Source organism: Electrophorus electricus, chromosome 16 (genome assembly GCF_041902795.1).
Source record: "Electrophorus electricus isolate QZ-2024a chromosome 16, ASM4190279v1, whole genome shotgun sequence".
NCBI classification, from domain to species: Eukaryota; Metazoa; Chordata; class Actinopteri; order Gymnotiformes; family Gymnotidae; genus Electrophorus; species Electrophorus electricus.
Genome location: NC_137512.1, coordinates 13,361,342 through 13,375,452, shown reverse-complemented (window position 1 = coordinate 13,375,452; position 14,111 = coordinate 13,361,342). Strand labels below are relative to the sequence as shown.

At 39.8% G+C, this 14,111-nt stretch overlaps 1 protein-coding gene across 1 annotated transcript; it reads left to right on the top strand.

Annotated features, from left to right (window-relative positions):
* Positions 1 to 1,103: 1,103 nt before the first annotated feature.
* LOC113574172 (solute carrier family 25 member 53) lies at positions 1,104 to 13,625 on the top strand. The gene is made up of 2 exons (XM_027004890.3): positions 1,104 to 1,380; positions 12,281 to 13,625. The coding sequence occupies exons 1-2, from the start codon at positions 1,334 to 1,336 to the stop codon at positions 13,188 to 13,190; spliced, it is 957 nt and encodes a 318-aa protein (XP_026860691.2). The 5' UTR covers positions 1,104 to 1,333; the 3' UTR covers positions 13,191 to 13,625.
* The last annotated feature ends 486 nt before the right edge of the window (positions 13,626 to 14,111 follow it).

Here is a 14,111-nt window from a genome sequence, read left to right as displayed (position 1 = left end):
TAATGTATATTTATATATATTTACATATATTAAAAAAACATTTATATTAATATATTAATTTATAATATATATATAAAAATATTGAAATTTATATTGTATATAAAAAAATATTGAAATTTTATATATATATATATATATATATATATATATATATATAAAATTAGGATGGGACTCGATTAAAAAAATTAATCTAATTAATTAGAAGCTTTGTAATTAATTAATCGAATTAATTAATCTTCACAATAACCTGTTTTACTTTCCTCATCATACAGCTGCTGGATTTTTTTCCACATTGTCTTTTTGGACGGCAGTTCGTAACTTGCATCAGCTGACGCAATTTGCAGCGTCTCTTGTAACCCTTCGACCACAGAGAGCGGTCTACAGTCCACAGCAATCCATTTCGCCAGTGAACTGGTCAATTTGTCTGACGTGGACTTTGACATTTTGAATGTGAACCCGACATGTGGTCGAGTGTTGACTGACGACACTGTTTGCTCGTACTAGGAATACTATCACATTTGGCAGCTAAGTTAACATTACTGACCTGCGCGCTAGCCCCAACATGTTTTGCGTTGAGGTGGTAACGAAGGGTGGAAGTGCTCCTGTGATAAGCAAACTCCTTCCTGCATAAAGTGCAAATAACAAGATTTTTGTTTGTACTTTCATCTGTTAGTTTTTTGTATTTAAATTTCCCATCCACCAGCGTAGCCTCTTCCGTCATCTCCATCATGCTCATCACATTGTGCGTCAATATAATCTGTATGCCTGGAACTCGTGCACTGAGAAACGTTCCACGGTGCAAAAGTGTGATTAAAATGCGTTAAATTTTTTAATTCGTTATTTTCCCTGTAATGAATTAATCGAAATTAATGCGTTAAAGTCCCACCCCTAATATATATATATATATATATATATATATATATATATATATATATATATATATATATATAATAAAATCTATGACCGCCAATCTAAAACTGGCTTGGTCTCTCACTCAGGCCTTATCTATAAAATAAACCGGCGTACTTAATAAACCGCAATAGGCTAAACATTAAGTTGTTTTTATACGGTAATACCAGTCACGTGAATGATTGTTGACGTAGACGTTTTGTCAGCAAAGGTTTGAAGAAGTCCCACCCACGCTAATTCTAAATTGGTCGTGTTTCATAAAACGGGAAATACAACGGGAAAAATACTATATAACGTTAGTAGTTTAATTGGTTTAATTTCAGCGACGAACCATTATATTAAACATAATGAGTAAATACAAACTGATTCAATATGCTATAAACTGGTATTTTTTACTCCGGTGCTGCCACAATTACGTCAAGTGATGCTGGAACAGCACAGGCTACGATCTCGCAGAAAAACACTCAAAAGGTACACGCTTTAATTTTCTTCCTGTGATTAAATTCATTCATTCTCTCTCTCTCTCTCTCTCTCTCTCTCTCTCTCTCTCTCTCTCTCTCTCTCTCATTTGCAATTTATGCGACGTAGGGCAATTATTCAGTTTTAATATAATAATCATAACAAAAATCTTAATTCCCGGTAAACCTATTTGTAAATGCAGACCATGATTTAGGTGGATTATAGCAAGCAACGGATGTCCCCGGACGTCTGTATTTGGCTATTTTTATAACGTTCACTGTATGATGGTCCTTATGGGAAGCCAAAGTAGCGTACGTGGGACATGCAGGTCACTCCATTGTGGTAGGGACTAACGTGGCCAAGAAGAAAACCGTGGACAGCCCATAGAAGGGGAGAGAAACAAATGAGGGCACGCCAACCAAATATTCATCAAAAATCACAGATGTTTTTTTTTAAACTCAGAAAAAGAACCGGCAAGCCAAACGAACTAGAGTAAATGTGGACAGAATCAGTAAAATATTCTATCAATATAATTAGGCCTGCACCAATTTAATTGTAGATTATCATTGCCATATGACTAATTACATTTAAAGAACAATGGCTTATTAGCTGCCTTTTCTTCTATGTTATCAATACTTAGTAGTTCTTGAGTACAGACAGCTCAAGCTCAAACTAATAACCAAATAAACTAAGAATCTTTGTGAATACAGGTCCATGTGAGGGTGCAGGCAATTCTTGAAACTTTAAGAGACAGGGGGTCCCAACACCCCAGGGCTAGCGTTGGAACAGGAACACAAAAATGTACAAAATAGGGATATTCCAAGACCAATTATGCTTTTATCCATAAATAGCTCCCTCTGGAGTTTGTTGCAATAACATTCAAGATTATATATTTAATAATTATGATTATTTTTATTTTAGCTAATTGCAAGATATCATTAAAAAATATTTAATATAATGCGTGAACAACATTTTAATATTCAACTCGAAGTTTGATGTTTCACTGCACGCTGTCCTTTCACATCTGGACAGGAGGAAGAATTTTTTTTTTTTGTGGAATTCAGCTCAGCATTCAACAACATAGTATTCAACATTCGGCTGATGCTCTTTCCAAAAAAACTTACAAAAGTGATTTTTCATTTACTCATAGAATGTATTCTAGCCAGTACAGTAGGTTATAGTTCAAGATATCATTGAACTAGAATGCTGTTGAAATAGAGGGGTCAATGCTGTTGCCTAGAAATGCAAAACACTTAAGCTCTATAACAATACAATAAGTACCAGAGTTTCAGTTACTCAACATAGGTGTAGAATCAGTGGTCATTTAAATATTCCACAAATAGATGGGTCTTCACTCTGCATTTGGAGACTGCAAGGGACTCTGCTGTCTGGACAGGCAGCGGAAGTTCGTTACACCATCTGGGATCCAGGACAGAGAATAGTTTTGATACTTGTCTTCCATGAGACTTGAAGCATGGTGTTTTAAGATGACACATACTTGAGGTTCGACATACTCGATGTACGGATCAGGCTTTGACCATTGACATCATGTTTGGAGGCTATGGTCCACTTTTGGTTTTGAATTCAGAAGATTTAAAACCAGTCATACTGCTGCATTCTGGAAAAAGTTGCAGAGGTCTTTGAGGAAGACCAGAGAAGAAGGCCTTATACTGAGCCCTGGGGGACACCACTGGAGAGTCTACATGGTTTGGATGTGGATCCTCTCCATGTTACCTGATAGGACTGTCCCTCCAGATAGGACTGAAACCATTTCCATGCAGAGCCAGTCACACCAAGGCTGGAGAGAACAGAGAGGAAAATGTTGTGATTTATTGTGTCAAAGGCTGCCGAAAGGTCCAGAAGATTCAAACCGATGACAGTTTGGTAGTTTTGGCAGCATGAAGTTTCTCTAACTACTATGTGGGCTGTTTCTGTTGAATGTGCCAGTTTGTAGTCAGACTAATTGAGGTCATGGAGGTGGTTCTGGTTGAAGAAAAGAGAAAGTTGATTGTAAACAGCTCATTCAGGAACTTTTGAGAAAAAAGAGGGAACGTGGCCTTCTGTAAGTTTGGTACCACCCTGACAATTTTGATCACAGTTGGTACATTTCCAGAGGATAAGGAGTTGATGATGACAGAGATGAAAGGAAGCAGATCTCTCAAGATTGTCTGGAACAGAGTGAAAGGAATGGGATCCAGTGGACATGTTGCTGGAAGTCAGTAGAAGAGTTTTGTCTGAGGAGAGAAATGAAACCAGAGGGTTAGTTTTAGGGGAATCAACACTGGTTGGAAGAGTGGGAACAGAGGAAACAGACTGGCACATCCTCAAAGAAGGTGATGAAATACCCAGGAGTAAGAGGAGGGTGAGGGTTAAGGAGAGAAGAAAAAATACTGAAGAGCTTGAGTGGATCAGATGATTAAAACTTTCTTCTGTAGTAGGATGACTTTGCAGATGTCACTTCCAGTGATAACTTAGAAAGGAGAGACTTGTATGAGCTGAGGTCTGAATCTGTGTGAGTTTCCCCCCACTACTTCTGCAGTCCTTCGTGTTCTCCTGTGGCAGTGGAGTGCTTCTGTTAGACAGGGGGCAGGTGGGGAAGATCTTGCAGGTCTAGAGGAGAGAGGGCACCAAAAATTAATTGATGAGGAGAGTGTAGAAAGGAAAGCATTAGTAACTGATCCAGGGAGAGAAGAAAGAGAGTCAGGTTGAGGAAGGGTGAGTTGATGATAAAATAGTAGAAGTAAAGGAAGAGGGAGCGATGGAGTGCAGCTTGTGATAGAATGAGGAAGAACACACTGGGGAAGTATGGATGGAAAGAGAAGGGAGGGAGAAAGAAGGATAGAAAGTGATGATCTGAGAGGTGGAGGGGGTGAATGCAATGTCCATTGTTGTGGTGGTCCAGGTGAAAATCAGGTCCAGAACATTGCACACTCTGTGAGTTGGATGAGACGTGTTGAGAACAATGTAAAGTGACATCAACAGAAGAAGGATGCAGGAGGAAAGTAACTTGTCTGATGGAAGGTTCAAGTCACCAATGAGAATGAGTGGGTTTACTTAAATGGAGAATTGACTCAGGAGGGAGTCAAGCTTGTCAATGATGTTATCCAGGGAACCTGGAGGCAGTAAATGACAATGATGTGAACTTTGGGGAAAGACACTGATAGTGTGAAAGAGCAGAGAAGGATAGTCAGGTGAAATGCCACTTTCGAGAGATCATTAAACCTGTGCCACCCCACCATGCCTCCGAGAATATGTGAATGAATAGGCAGAGGTCAGGGCAGCCAGAGTCGACAAATTCTCAGGGGTGATTCAGGTCTCTGTTAAAGCCAGGAAGTGTAGAGAGTGGTGGGATGCTAGGGCTGAGAGGAAGTTAGCCTTCTGGACAGCAGATTGCCAATTCCAGAGCCCTCCTGCCACCACAGTCTGAGATTGTGCCAAACATTTGGAGTAAATGAGGTTGTTGAGATTGCAGCGTCTATGACGATGATGGTATCTAGGAGATCTGTGGTACAGGAATTGCAAGATATATTTCAGATTGGAAAGATGTTTAGGTTTGTGGACCTATGTGATGAAACTTTGAGAAAGTGTGAAAAAATTATAATTAGATGATTTTGAGAGGTCCAGTTTAAGTGTAGAACTAGAAGAAAAGCACAAGAAAGGCCTTCTACAGGTGTAGCTAATGTATACGTCTGTAGCGGAGTCATCCTGATTTAAAAGTTCAGTAAGTGCTGTGTCCACCCCCAATTCACACCTAGGGTCAAGGCAAAACCAAACATCCAGCGAGTAATTACAGCTAACAGCAAACAAGCATCTAGGTTCCGACAAGAAACCTTGAATTGAACAGAATCCAAGGCAAACATAAGTAAACTCAGAGCCTACCTTAACCAACCAGAGGACAGTCCAAGAGAAAAACCAAAGCACGACATGAAGCTACGTACTCTAGGTCTGAACAGCTCTCGGTGCAGCTGGATCCTGATCCTTGGAATAATTAATTTAACTATTCTCAGTTTCTCAGTTCTTTCACATTACTGTCACATTTAGTCACTTGTTAGATAATATGAGCATGCTGATGAAGATTATTTTTTGTTGGATCGCTTAGTTTGGCTATTTGGCTTGTAACTGAGTCTGTCAACAAACCCAAACAAACATATAAAAATATGCTTTGGGACAGTTTTGGGAAGGTGCTGAAAATGTTAGCGTGCTGTACTATAACTCTCAGGCAACCTGTTGTTTTTTTTTATTACCTGTGCACATTCATTTAATTGATACTTATTTTATTTAAAATAAGTGCTGTCCATACAGAATACAAATAGACAGTGCAGACAATAACTAAGCAATAACTATTTATAGTTAAATACATGTTTACTTAAGTTCAGCAATATTGTCTCATTTATTATTATTAATTAAATTATTTTATCAGTTGTGATATTGTCCTTATATGTCGGCCATCATTCACCCTGCTCGCTAGATATCAGGATCAGCATTGGCCCTTCAAAAACCCATGTTGGTCAACCACTACTCTCCTGTATTCCTTGTACACCCATGACTGTACAGCCACACACAGCTCCAACATCACCATAAAATTTGCAGATGACACGATAGTAGGCCTAATTTCATACAAGGATGAGACATCCTATACAGAGGAGGTCAGTTCCTTGACACACAGGTGCCAGGAGAATAACCTCACACTCAGTGTCAAGAAGACCACGGAGCTGATTGTGGACTTTAGGAATCAGGAAAGGGGGCACGTTATAGTCACATCTTTAGGTTCCTGGGGGTGTAAACATCACAGAGGACCACACATGGACCACTCATAAGGGTCATGGGGTAAACAAGGTGCAACAGTGTCTCTTCTACCTCAGAAGGCTGTGTAGTTTTGGCATGAACCCTTGCACTCTCAAGACTTTTTACACATGCACTATGGAGAACATCTTATCAGGCTGCATCACCTCCTGGTATGGGAACTGCACCTGCACTGGACCAGAAAGCTCTACAGAGGGTGGTGAAGACAGCCCAATACATCACTGGGGTTGAACTCCCATTACTCCTGGAGCTCAAGTTCAAGTTTGGAAGTTTCAAAACTTCAAGTTTCAAGAGCTGTATACCAAACACTGTTTGAGGAAATCCAAAATGATCAGAAAAGACCCCACCCACCCAAGCCAGTGTTTTTACTGCTGCCATCCAACAAACGGTTCAGACCGTTTCTTTTATTTAGCAATCTGCATATACCCCCCAGAATTTGTAAGTAGTATATTCACATAGACACTATTTGTTATTTGTATCTATGTGAACAGATATTTGTTCATTTCTGCCATTTCTGCAAAATGTAAGGAGTTTGCACTTAATCTTTTCACCCATCTAACTCCTATGTAAGAGTTATATGACAATAAAGTCGATTTGATTTTGACATTTTTGTAGAAAAGGTTATTACAGTATACCTATATTTTTTCCTGTCAGACTCTAATTAAAGAGATGTGTTATTCTCCATTTCTTAATAATATCTGTCATTTAGACTATACAGATGTCTTCCTGTGTGTGTGTGTGTGTGTGGGGGGGGGGGGGGGGTGCAGACTAAGAATACTCTACAGCCATCAGAGAAATATAAGAAGTAAATTTCCCTTTTTTGAGTCAGAACCTGGGACATTTTCTAATTACGGGTAGTGATCCTAGACCTTGTAAACTAATTAACTTACAGCCATATTCCTACATTATGCTGTTGGGTTCCAACTGTAAGGAGAATTAACTGGTGCCTAACATGGAGTGGCTACAATGTAGACTATTGTTTGCCTAGACTAAGCACACACCTTGAATATATTATATATTGTGGTTTCATAATGGATATTTTTGCAGAGTTCAGTTTTGACCTTGACTGTTCTTTGCTTTTAAAAAATTCACTCTTGGTGAAGTGCATAAAACATTCAGTGAGTGGGTAAATGGTAACAATTCTGGGGTTTTGCTTTGTGAGTTCCAGGAGTGTATTACTCCACTGTTGCTGGAGGAGGAACATTTAAATGTAGATAGCAATGGGAATTGGGAGGTGATTCAGGTAGATAGTCCCCAAGTAGCCACAGTTGAATTGCAAAGCTGGTTCTAGTCAGCATCTAGAAAGTATTTTAGAAGATATGGAGGACCCGATGGCCCAAATAGAAAGCTTGGTGGAATTACATAGTGTGGATCCAAGTAACCTTAGCCAGCATATTGCTAATAGGCTCATGAAAAAAACATAGTTTACAACTGCTATAATTAGTTAGTTCCACTCCAGTTTCTAGAACACTTGCATCTTTTGCATGCTCAGAGGTTACCACTCCAGCTTTCAATGCACCAACGCAGTCAGAGAACCATGTCTGTCCACCCGCTACTTCAAAATTTGTCCCTAGTGTCAACTTTCATTCTATAGGAAGGATTATTGAGGCAGAGGCATTGAAGATTTATTTATTTATTTTTGCTTGTTAAAATCTAGCAATTGGGTCTTCTTCTGTGAGTGTGCAAACATTACACATTGGCAAGGAAAAAATCCTAGAGCATGAGGAAGAATCCTTGAGAGGAACCAATACTGAAAGGAGGGTACATCCTCCTCTGGCAGACAATAGTCACCACAATAATAACAATTTAAAGAGAAAAATAAATGAAAAAATGAAAAAATAAACAATTAATGTCTAGTGCAACTTTCTAGAAGTCCTAGTCTTGTGTCTGAGACTCATCCTGCAAGAGAACGTCCATTAAGGGCAAAGGAGAAGTAGTTGGATAGGGTGGTGGTGTGGTGCGCTTCAGGAAGAGACATAAGGGGGTGGTGGAAGTAGCCTTGGTAGTTGAGATGGGTGGAGGGTCAGTAACATCATGATATCAGGGTTAGGTGTACCTTGGCAGAAAGAGAGACTAGGCATGTCCAGGTATGAGGGTGTGTAAATTAGGGAACTATAATGTGCAATGGTGGACTCTGGCAGATCTAGCTGTGGCAGCACACCTAAAAGGAAGGAGCAAGAAGGAAACACAGATGTGAGGGCACCCTGGAACATCAGCACTCCACCACTCTCAGTCAACAAACAGGTGAAGTGACAGCATCATAACATCCCAGTTTACCATAACTCTCAATGCCCATGGACCCCCAGATCTGCAACTTGACCTAAGATAGGAAGTAGTTAATAAAATGCCTGACTGTACTGATAGGTTTTCAGCCTAGCCTTAAATATTGAGACTGTGCGTGCATCTCAAACAATTACAGGAAGGTTATTCCATAGTGTGGGAGCTTTATAGGAAAAGGCTCTGCCTCCTATGGTAGATTTTCTTATTCTTGGTACTAGTAAAGAGCCTGCAGCTTTTGATCTAAGCAGACATGGTGAATCGTAATGCACTAAGAGTTCTCTAAGCTACTGTGGGGCAAGTGCTTTGTATGTAATTAAAAGTATTTTATAATCAATATGAAATTTTACTGGGAGCCAATGTAAAGTAGCTAAGATAGGAGGGATGTGATCAAATTTTCTAGTTCTAGTAAGCACTCTGGCTGCTGCATTTTGAACTAGCTGGAGCTTGTTTAGGCAGTAGTGTGGTGAAATTTTGAACAAACAGCAAGTCAGACGTGATTAAGAGAGTAATTTAATAAAGAAAATAGGACACACAAAACACAGCTGTGTGAGAGCTAATGCTCGAAAGCGAAAGCTCTAAAGGGGTAGACTGACTCTACTCCTTATATCTAAACTTCAACCCCCTCCCCAGGGAGGGGGTGCTCTGTGATCTTGTTTACGCAAGGACGCTTCAAAGGACAGACACCATTTGCAAGAAAACAAAAGCCTAATCCCTCTTTACGACCCCTGCAGGTAACAACACATGCAGGTCATAAAGCAACATTCCCACAGTCATTTGTTCACACAATATACAGAGACAGAGTTTGCAGACTAAACCATTCATATAGGATTATATGATGGAAAGGATTAACATGATTATATATGAATCATTACATATGAATCACATGATAATACATGATCAAATAATATTTTCCATCACAGTGGTATAGCCTGATAGTAGAGCATTACAGTAGTCCAATCTTGAAGTAATAAATGCATGGGTCTTAAGTCTGGTAGTGAAATTACCTTAAAAACATGGAAGGTGTTTGATTAATTGTATGTCATACAATTAATCAGAAATTATTCCTTGTCTGAAAATCACAAGCAGAGACAAATACTTGACAGCCATCTCCCTTTTGGTTTTAGCATAGCAATCACATAGTGCTGGTGATTCTGCAAAGCACCAAACTCTTATCTACATGACTTGTTGTGAAGGGCTTTATATTCAGTTGCATGAAACACATCAGTACAGTGGAGAGAGGTCCTTTCTGATAAGGCTTCATGTCTTAATGTAGGAAGGTATCCAGAAGAAAGGCATAGCAGGTAGGTTTTCAGAGGTGCAGCTCATGAAGCAGTTTGTTCGTGGTTGTTGGTATGAGAAAATATGTCTTAAAGATATTATGACCCATACCAGTCTGCTATAAGTTAAGCACCCAACCAACCAAAGCACATAGCCACACACATCCCACTGACCAGACACTCTCTAAGACTAATAGTAAAGCTGAAAATGGAAATTTGAGATGAAGAATTCAGCAGTTTGAAACAGAAGTGGCTGAAGCCAAAGCTACATCTAGCACTGAGAAAGTCATGCACAAAAGGTCTAAATCTATAATCAAAGAAGTACTAAAAGACATGATGTGATGAAAGTGCTTGTTCCAGATGATTAATTGGAGCCTGAGCTATGGCGTGGACAGTCCTCTTTGCCCAGTATGATTCCAGCTGATTGGGAAAGACTACAATGAGAAGAGCCATATACCAGCTGCATAATTGAATTGTTACAGTTGGTTGAAAGATTAACTGATGCAGATAAGAAGAGCCCAGAGAAGTATATAAGCTTTGGAGAGAAAGACCCAGGTTGACCCTTATTTTATGTTACCAGAAGGAGCAGTGGAGGAAGTATGTACATCCTCTTGTTAATGCATATAATAAAAAAAAAATTATGCTACAGGAGAGTCACCATTTTTCCTAATGTTTGGACTCCAACCATGTCTGGCCATTGATCCTTGTTTTGGGATAACCCCAGCTGGACACAATCCTAAAACTCACTTGCACTATATCACAACATTAAAGAAGAGGCTGAGATGTCTATTAGCTAGCTACAGAGTCCTCTGCAAGAGGAGCAGTGTTTTTTTTTTGTTTTGTTTTTTAACCCACTACACCATATCAACTCAAGGAAGAAGAGGTAGAAGGGAGGGTCCATGAGGAGAGCAACTCTAAAGTCTCTCTTAATCTTGAAGCTCTTGCATTCTCTTCTGTGATGAACATTGGGAACAATTATTCTCCATTTGTAAGTCAGGGACACTCAAATCCACTAGATGGAGATGATGTTTCAGTATCAAAAAGTTCAGACTCCTGCACAGCTGACCAAGGGCAGGCAAATCCAACAAAGGAAGAGCAACAAGAGCAACATGAAAGCCACCCTCCTGTGAGGCTAAGAGATTATGATGGATGGACTGCACAGATCACCACTCAATTGGTTAAAAAGTTATTCAAAGGCCACAAAGTAATTATGTCAGTCAGTTGAACAGCAGATTAAAGTAGAGCAAACCCACGGGTTTTGTTCAACTTTTCATGTGACCTTAAGTTATGGTTAAGGTACCTGATGAAGACATCAGTTCAGCAGGGGAGGATGTAACCCACCCACAAAGTGGCTTTGTTTGTTTTATTTATACAATATGTTTAATTTATATATTTAGATACATGGCAAGACAAATAGCCTCTTCCATTATAGTTTGTAGATTTGAGAATTTTAGTGGAGCACCCCCTCTAGATCATATGCGAGAGAGGAGAAAAGTCTGGAAGCTGCTCATAGGAATTTGCATCCAGTGTGGATATTCTTTATTCACCGCTATTCTTCATAAAAACTTACATACTGTGTTTGAAAATAATACTTTTCACATTAGTCTGTATTGGCCTAGCAAAAAGGACAGAGAGAGTGTGTGTGGAAGTTAGCACAAAGCCACCATTGGCCAGATCATTGCTGGACGTGCCATTAACAGTGGCGATTACAGTATCATTCTCTACTGGCACCATAGCATTGGCTAACCAACACCACCACAGAAAGACTGTTCTGCACTGAGAACCAACATTATGTTCAGGACATAATGTCATACGTTGACTCAAACACAGTTGTGCACAACATTAAAAGAACTTAAGCTCCAATTTATTTACGTTTTCATGAATGATGAATCATGTTTTTTGTGTGGGTATATGTTTCTTTTAAATTATATGTACAGTATTTTGTAGAAGTAGTTATTTCAATATACATGTATATTTTTCCCATTAGAGGGAATTTTTGAAATTATTTTTCTTTAGATCCTCTAATTAAGAAAATATAATATTGTTCTCACTTTCTTAATATCATCATTGAAACTATACCTCTGTCTTCTTGTCTGTGTGTGTGTATATATATATATATATATATATATATATATATATATATATGTGTGTGTGTGTGTGTGTGTGTGTGTGTGTGTGTGTGTGTGTGTGTGTGTGTGTGTGTGTGTGTGCTTTTGAGTGTGTTTGTGTATGCGGTTGGTTGTAGATTAAAAGTACTCCAATGGAAACTTTAGAGAAAAGAATTCCCTCTTTAATTAATCTATTTTTAAGTCACAATTTAGGATCATTTCTAAGTAACAGGTAGGGATCCTAGACCCTGTAGATTAATTTTTCAGCAGCCATATTCATACATATTCAGTACTGTTTTACACTTGGATTGCATGTGTCTGTACATTTGTTTTACTTGTTTGTACAATCTCTTAGCCCTTTATAAACCTTCCCATTCAACAAAATACCACAATTTATCTTAGTGAGTATATCCACTTATTTTGTTTTCTTTTCTCGTGCATCAGAACGGCAATACAACCGAGAGAGATGGGAGAGATTCCTGCAGACAGCAACAAAAAGCATGACCAGAAGGGCCCAGACGCTGCCACCTGGTTCCACAGCTACATGCACGGGGGGACATCCAGCCTCATCTCAACTCTCACCACCCTTGTCACCTTCCCTGTCTACAAAACAGTATTCCGCCAGCAGTTGCACAGCACGTCAGTCCGTGGCGCCGTGGCCCAGCTGTACGCGGAAGGGCCATGGAAGCTGTACCGAGGTGTGGTGCCACCTCTACTGATGAGAACCCTTAATGGGACCCTCCTGTTTGGCCTCCAGGGCACCCTCCTGGAGCAGCTCTCTTTTTGGTCCAAGTCTGTCTTCCCCAGGGAGGCACTTCAAGCGCTGGCTGGCCTGGGCACAGCAGTGGCCGAAGCCCTTGTTTTCACCCCCTTTGAACGCGTGCAGAACGTGCTGCAAAACAGCGGAAATGACCGCAGCCTTCCCACCCTCAGGAGCATCCTGGTCCGGCTGAGCCAGCAAACATTAGCAGCTGGGTACTACAGAGCTTTACTGCCAATACTCGTACGCAATGCCTTAGGCAACAGCCTGTACTTTGGCCTGAAGGATCCCACGTCCAGTGCTTTAAGAGATCATGGATTTTCTCCTTTAGCCTCTTCCTTCACGTCGGGTGTGGTGAACTCCATAATGATCAGTTTGCCTTTCTACCCACTTTCTGTGCTGGTGGCCAACATGCAGGCTCAGGTTGGTGGGGAGAGTGTGGGGGTGAGGGCCAGTGCACTGCAGCTGTGGCAGGCCCGGCAACGCCGTGTTGCCCTACTGTACCGTGGGGGACTGCTGGTTGTGCTCCGCTCGTGCATCACTTGGGGCATCACCACTGCCATATATGACCAGCTGGAGAGGCGCACAGGCTGAGGAGCTCTATCACCAGGAAACTCCTCCCTTCCTCCAGATTCATCATTATTAGGTTCCAGGGATCTTCTCTATTAGTCTAAATAATCTGATAGTGACCAAATAATCTGGTATCACATGGCTAAGAATTTGGTAAAGCATTATTGACTATAATGCTGCTATTTTTGTTTTTTCTATTAAATGAATACAAGTGCACGTAATGTATATGAAACTATTACTTATGGTATTGCATGAGCATTCCAGGTTATATGAATGCGTGCGCGCGTTGATGAAGGAGCTCTGTCCGAAACATCCTGTTTCTCTGGATATATATCTTTTACTAGAGTACACTGCAGAGTACACTCCTACACTTACCTGCAGTCTTCTTTATATATATATATATATATATATATATATATATATATATATATACACACACACACACACACACACACACACACACACACACACACACACACAGACTTGAATTTAATAGAAATATTTCTACTTCTAGACAATGCTGTCATATAGGGTGTAATTTAGATGAATAACATCAGGTTACATGACTGCGTGTTCATAGTAGTATGTATTTGCTTTATAACATGAAACAAACAATCTTTGCCCAGAGGAATTATTGAATTTGCAGTTAGATAGGTCTTTTGGAATTAATGTTGCTAAGTCTAAATAATTGTTTTGGGTTGTTTTTTTTTTTTTTTACTTTTTAACCGTGGATGTCTTCCGTCTTGGAAGTTGCAAAGTCTTCTTGAATAATCTTTTAAGGTATTCAGTTATTCAATCAAGTTCTCATGACAAACATACTATCCACGGCAGGTTGTGCTAAAGATCTATTTGTAAGGTTTTTTTTTCACTTGCTAGCAAATTAAATGCTGCGGCTGATGGATCCAAGACAACCGCAAGGTTGCGTTGTTGCTTCCTCAACCTTTA

Bases quoted from the DNA above. Each gene is read 5' to 3' on its own strand.
- LOC113574172 (XM_027004890.3), top strand. From the start codon at position 1,334: ATGCTGGAACAGCACAGGCTACGATCTCGCAGAAAAACACTCAAAAG. The intron at 1,381-12,280 runs GTACACGCTTTA...CTCGTGCATCAG, and splicing joins CGCAGAAAAACACTCAAAAG to AACGGCAATACAACCGAGAG.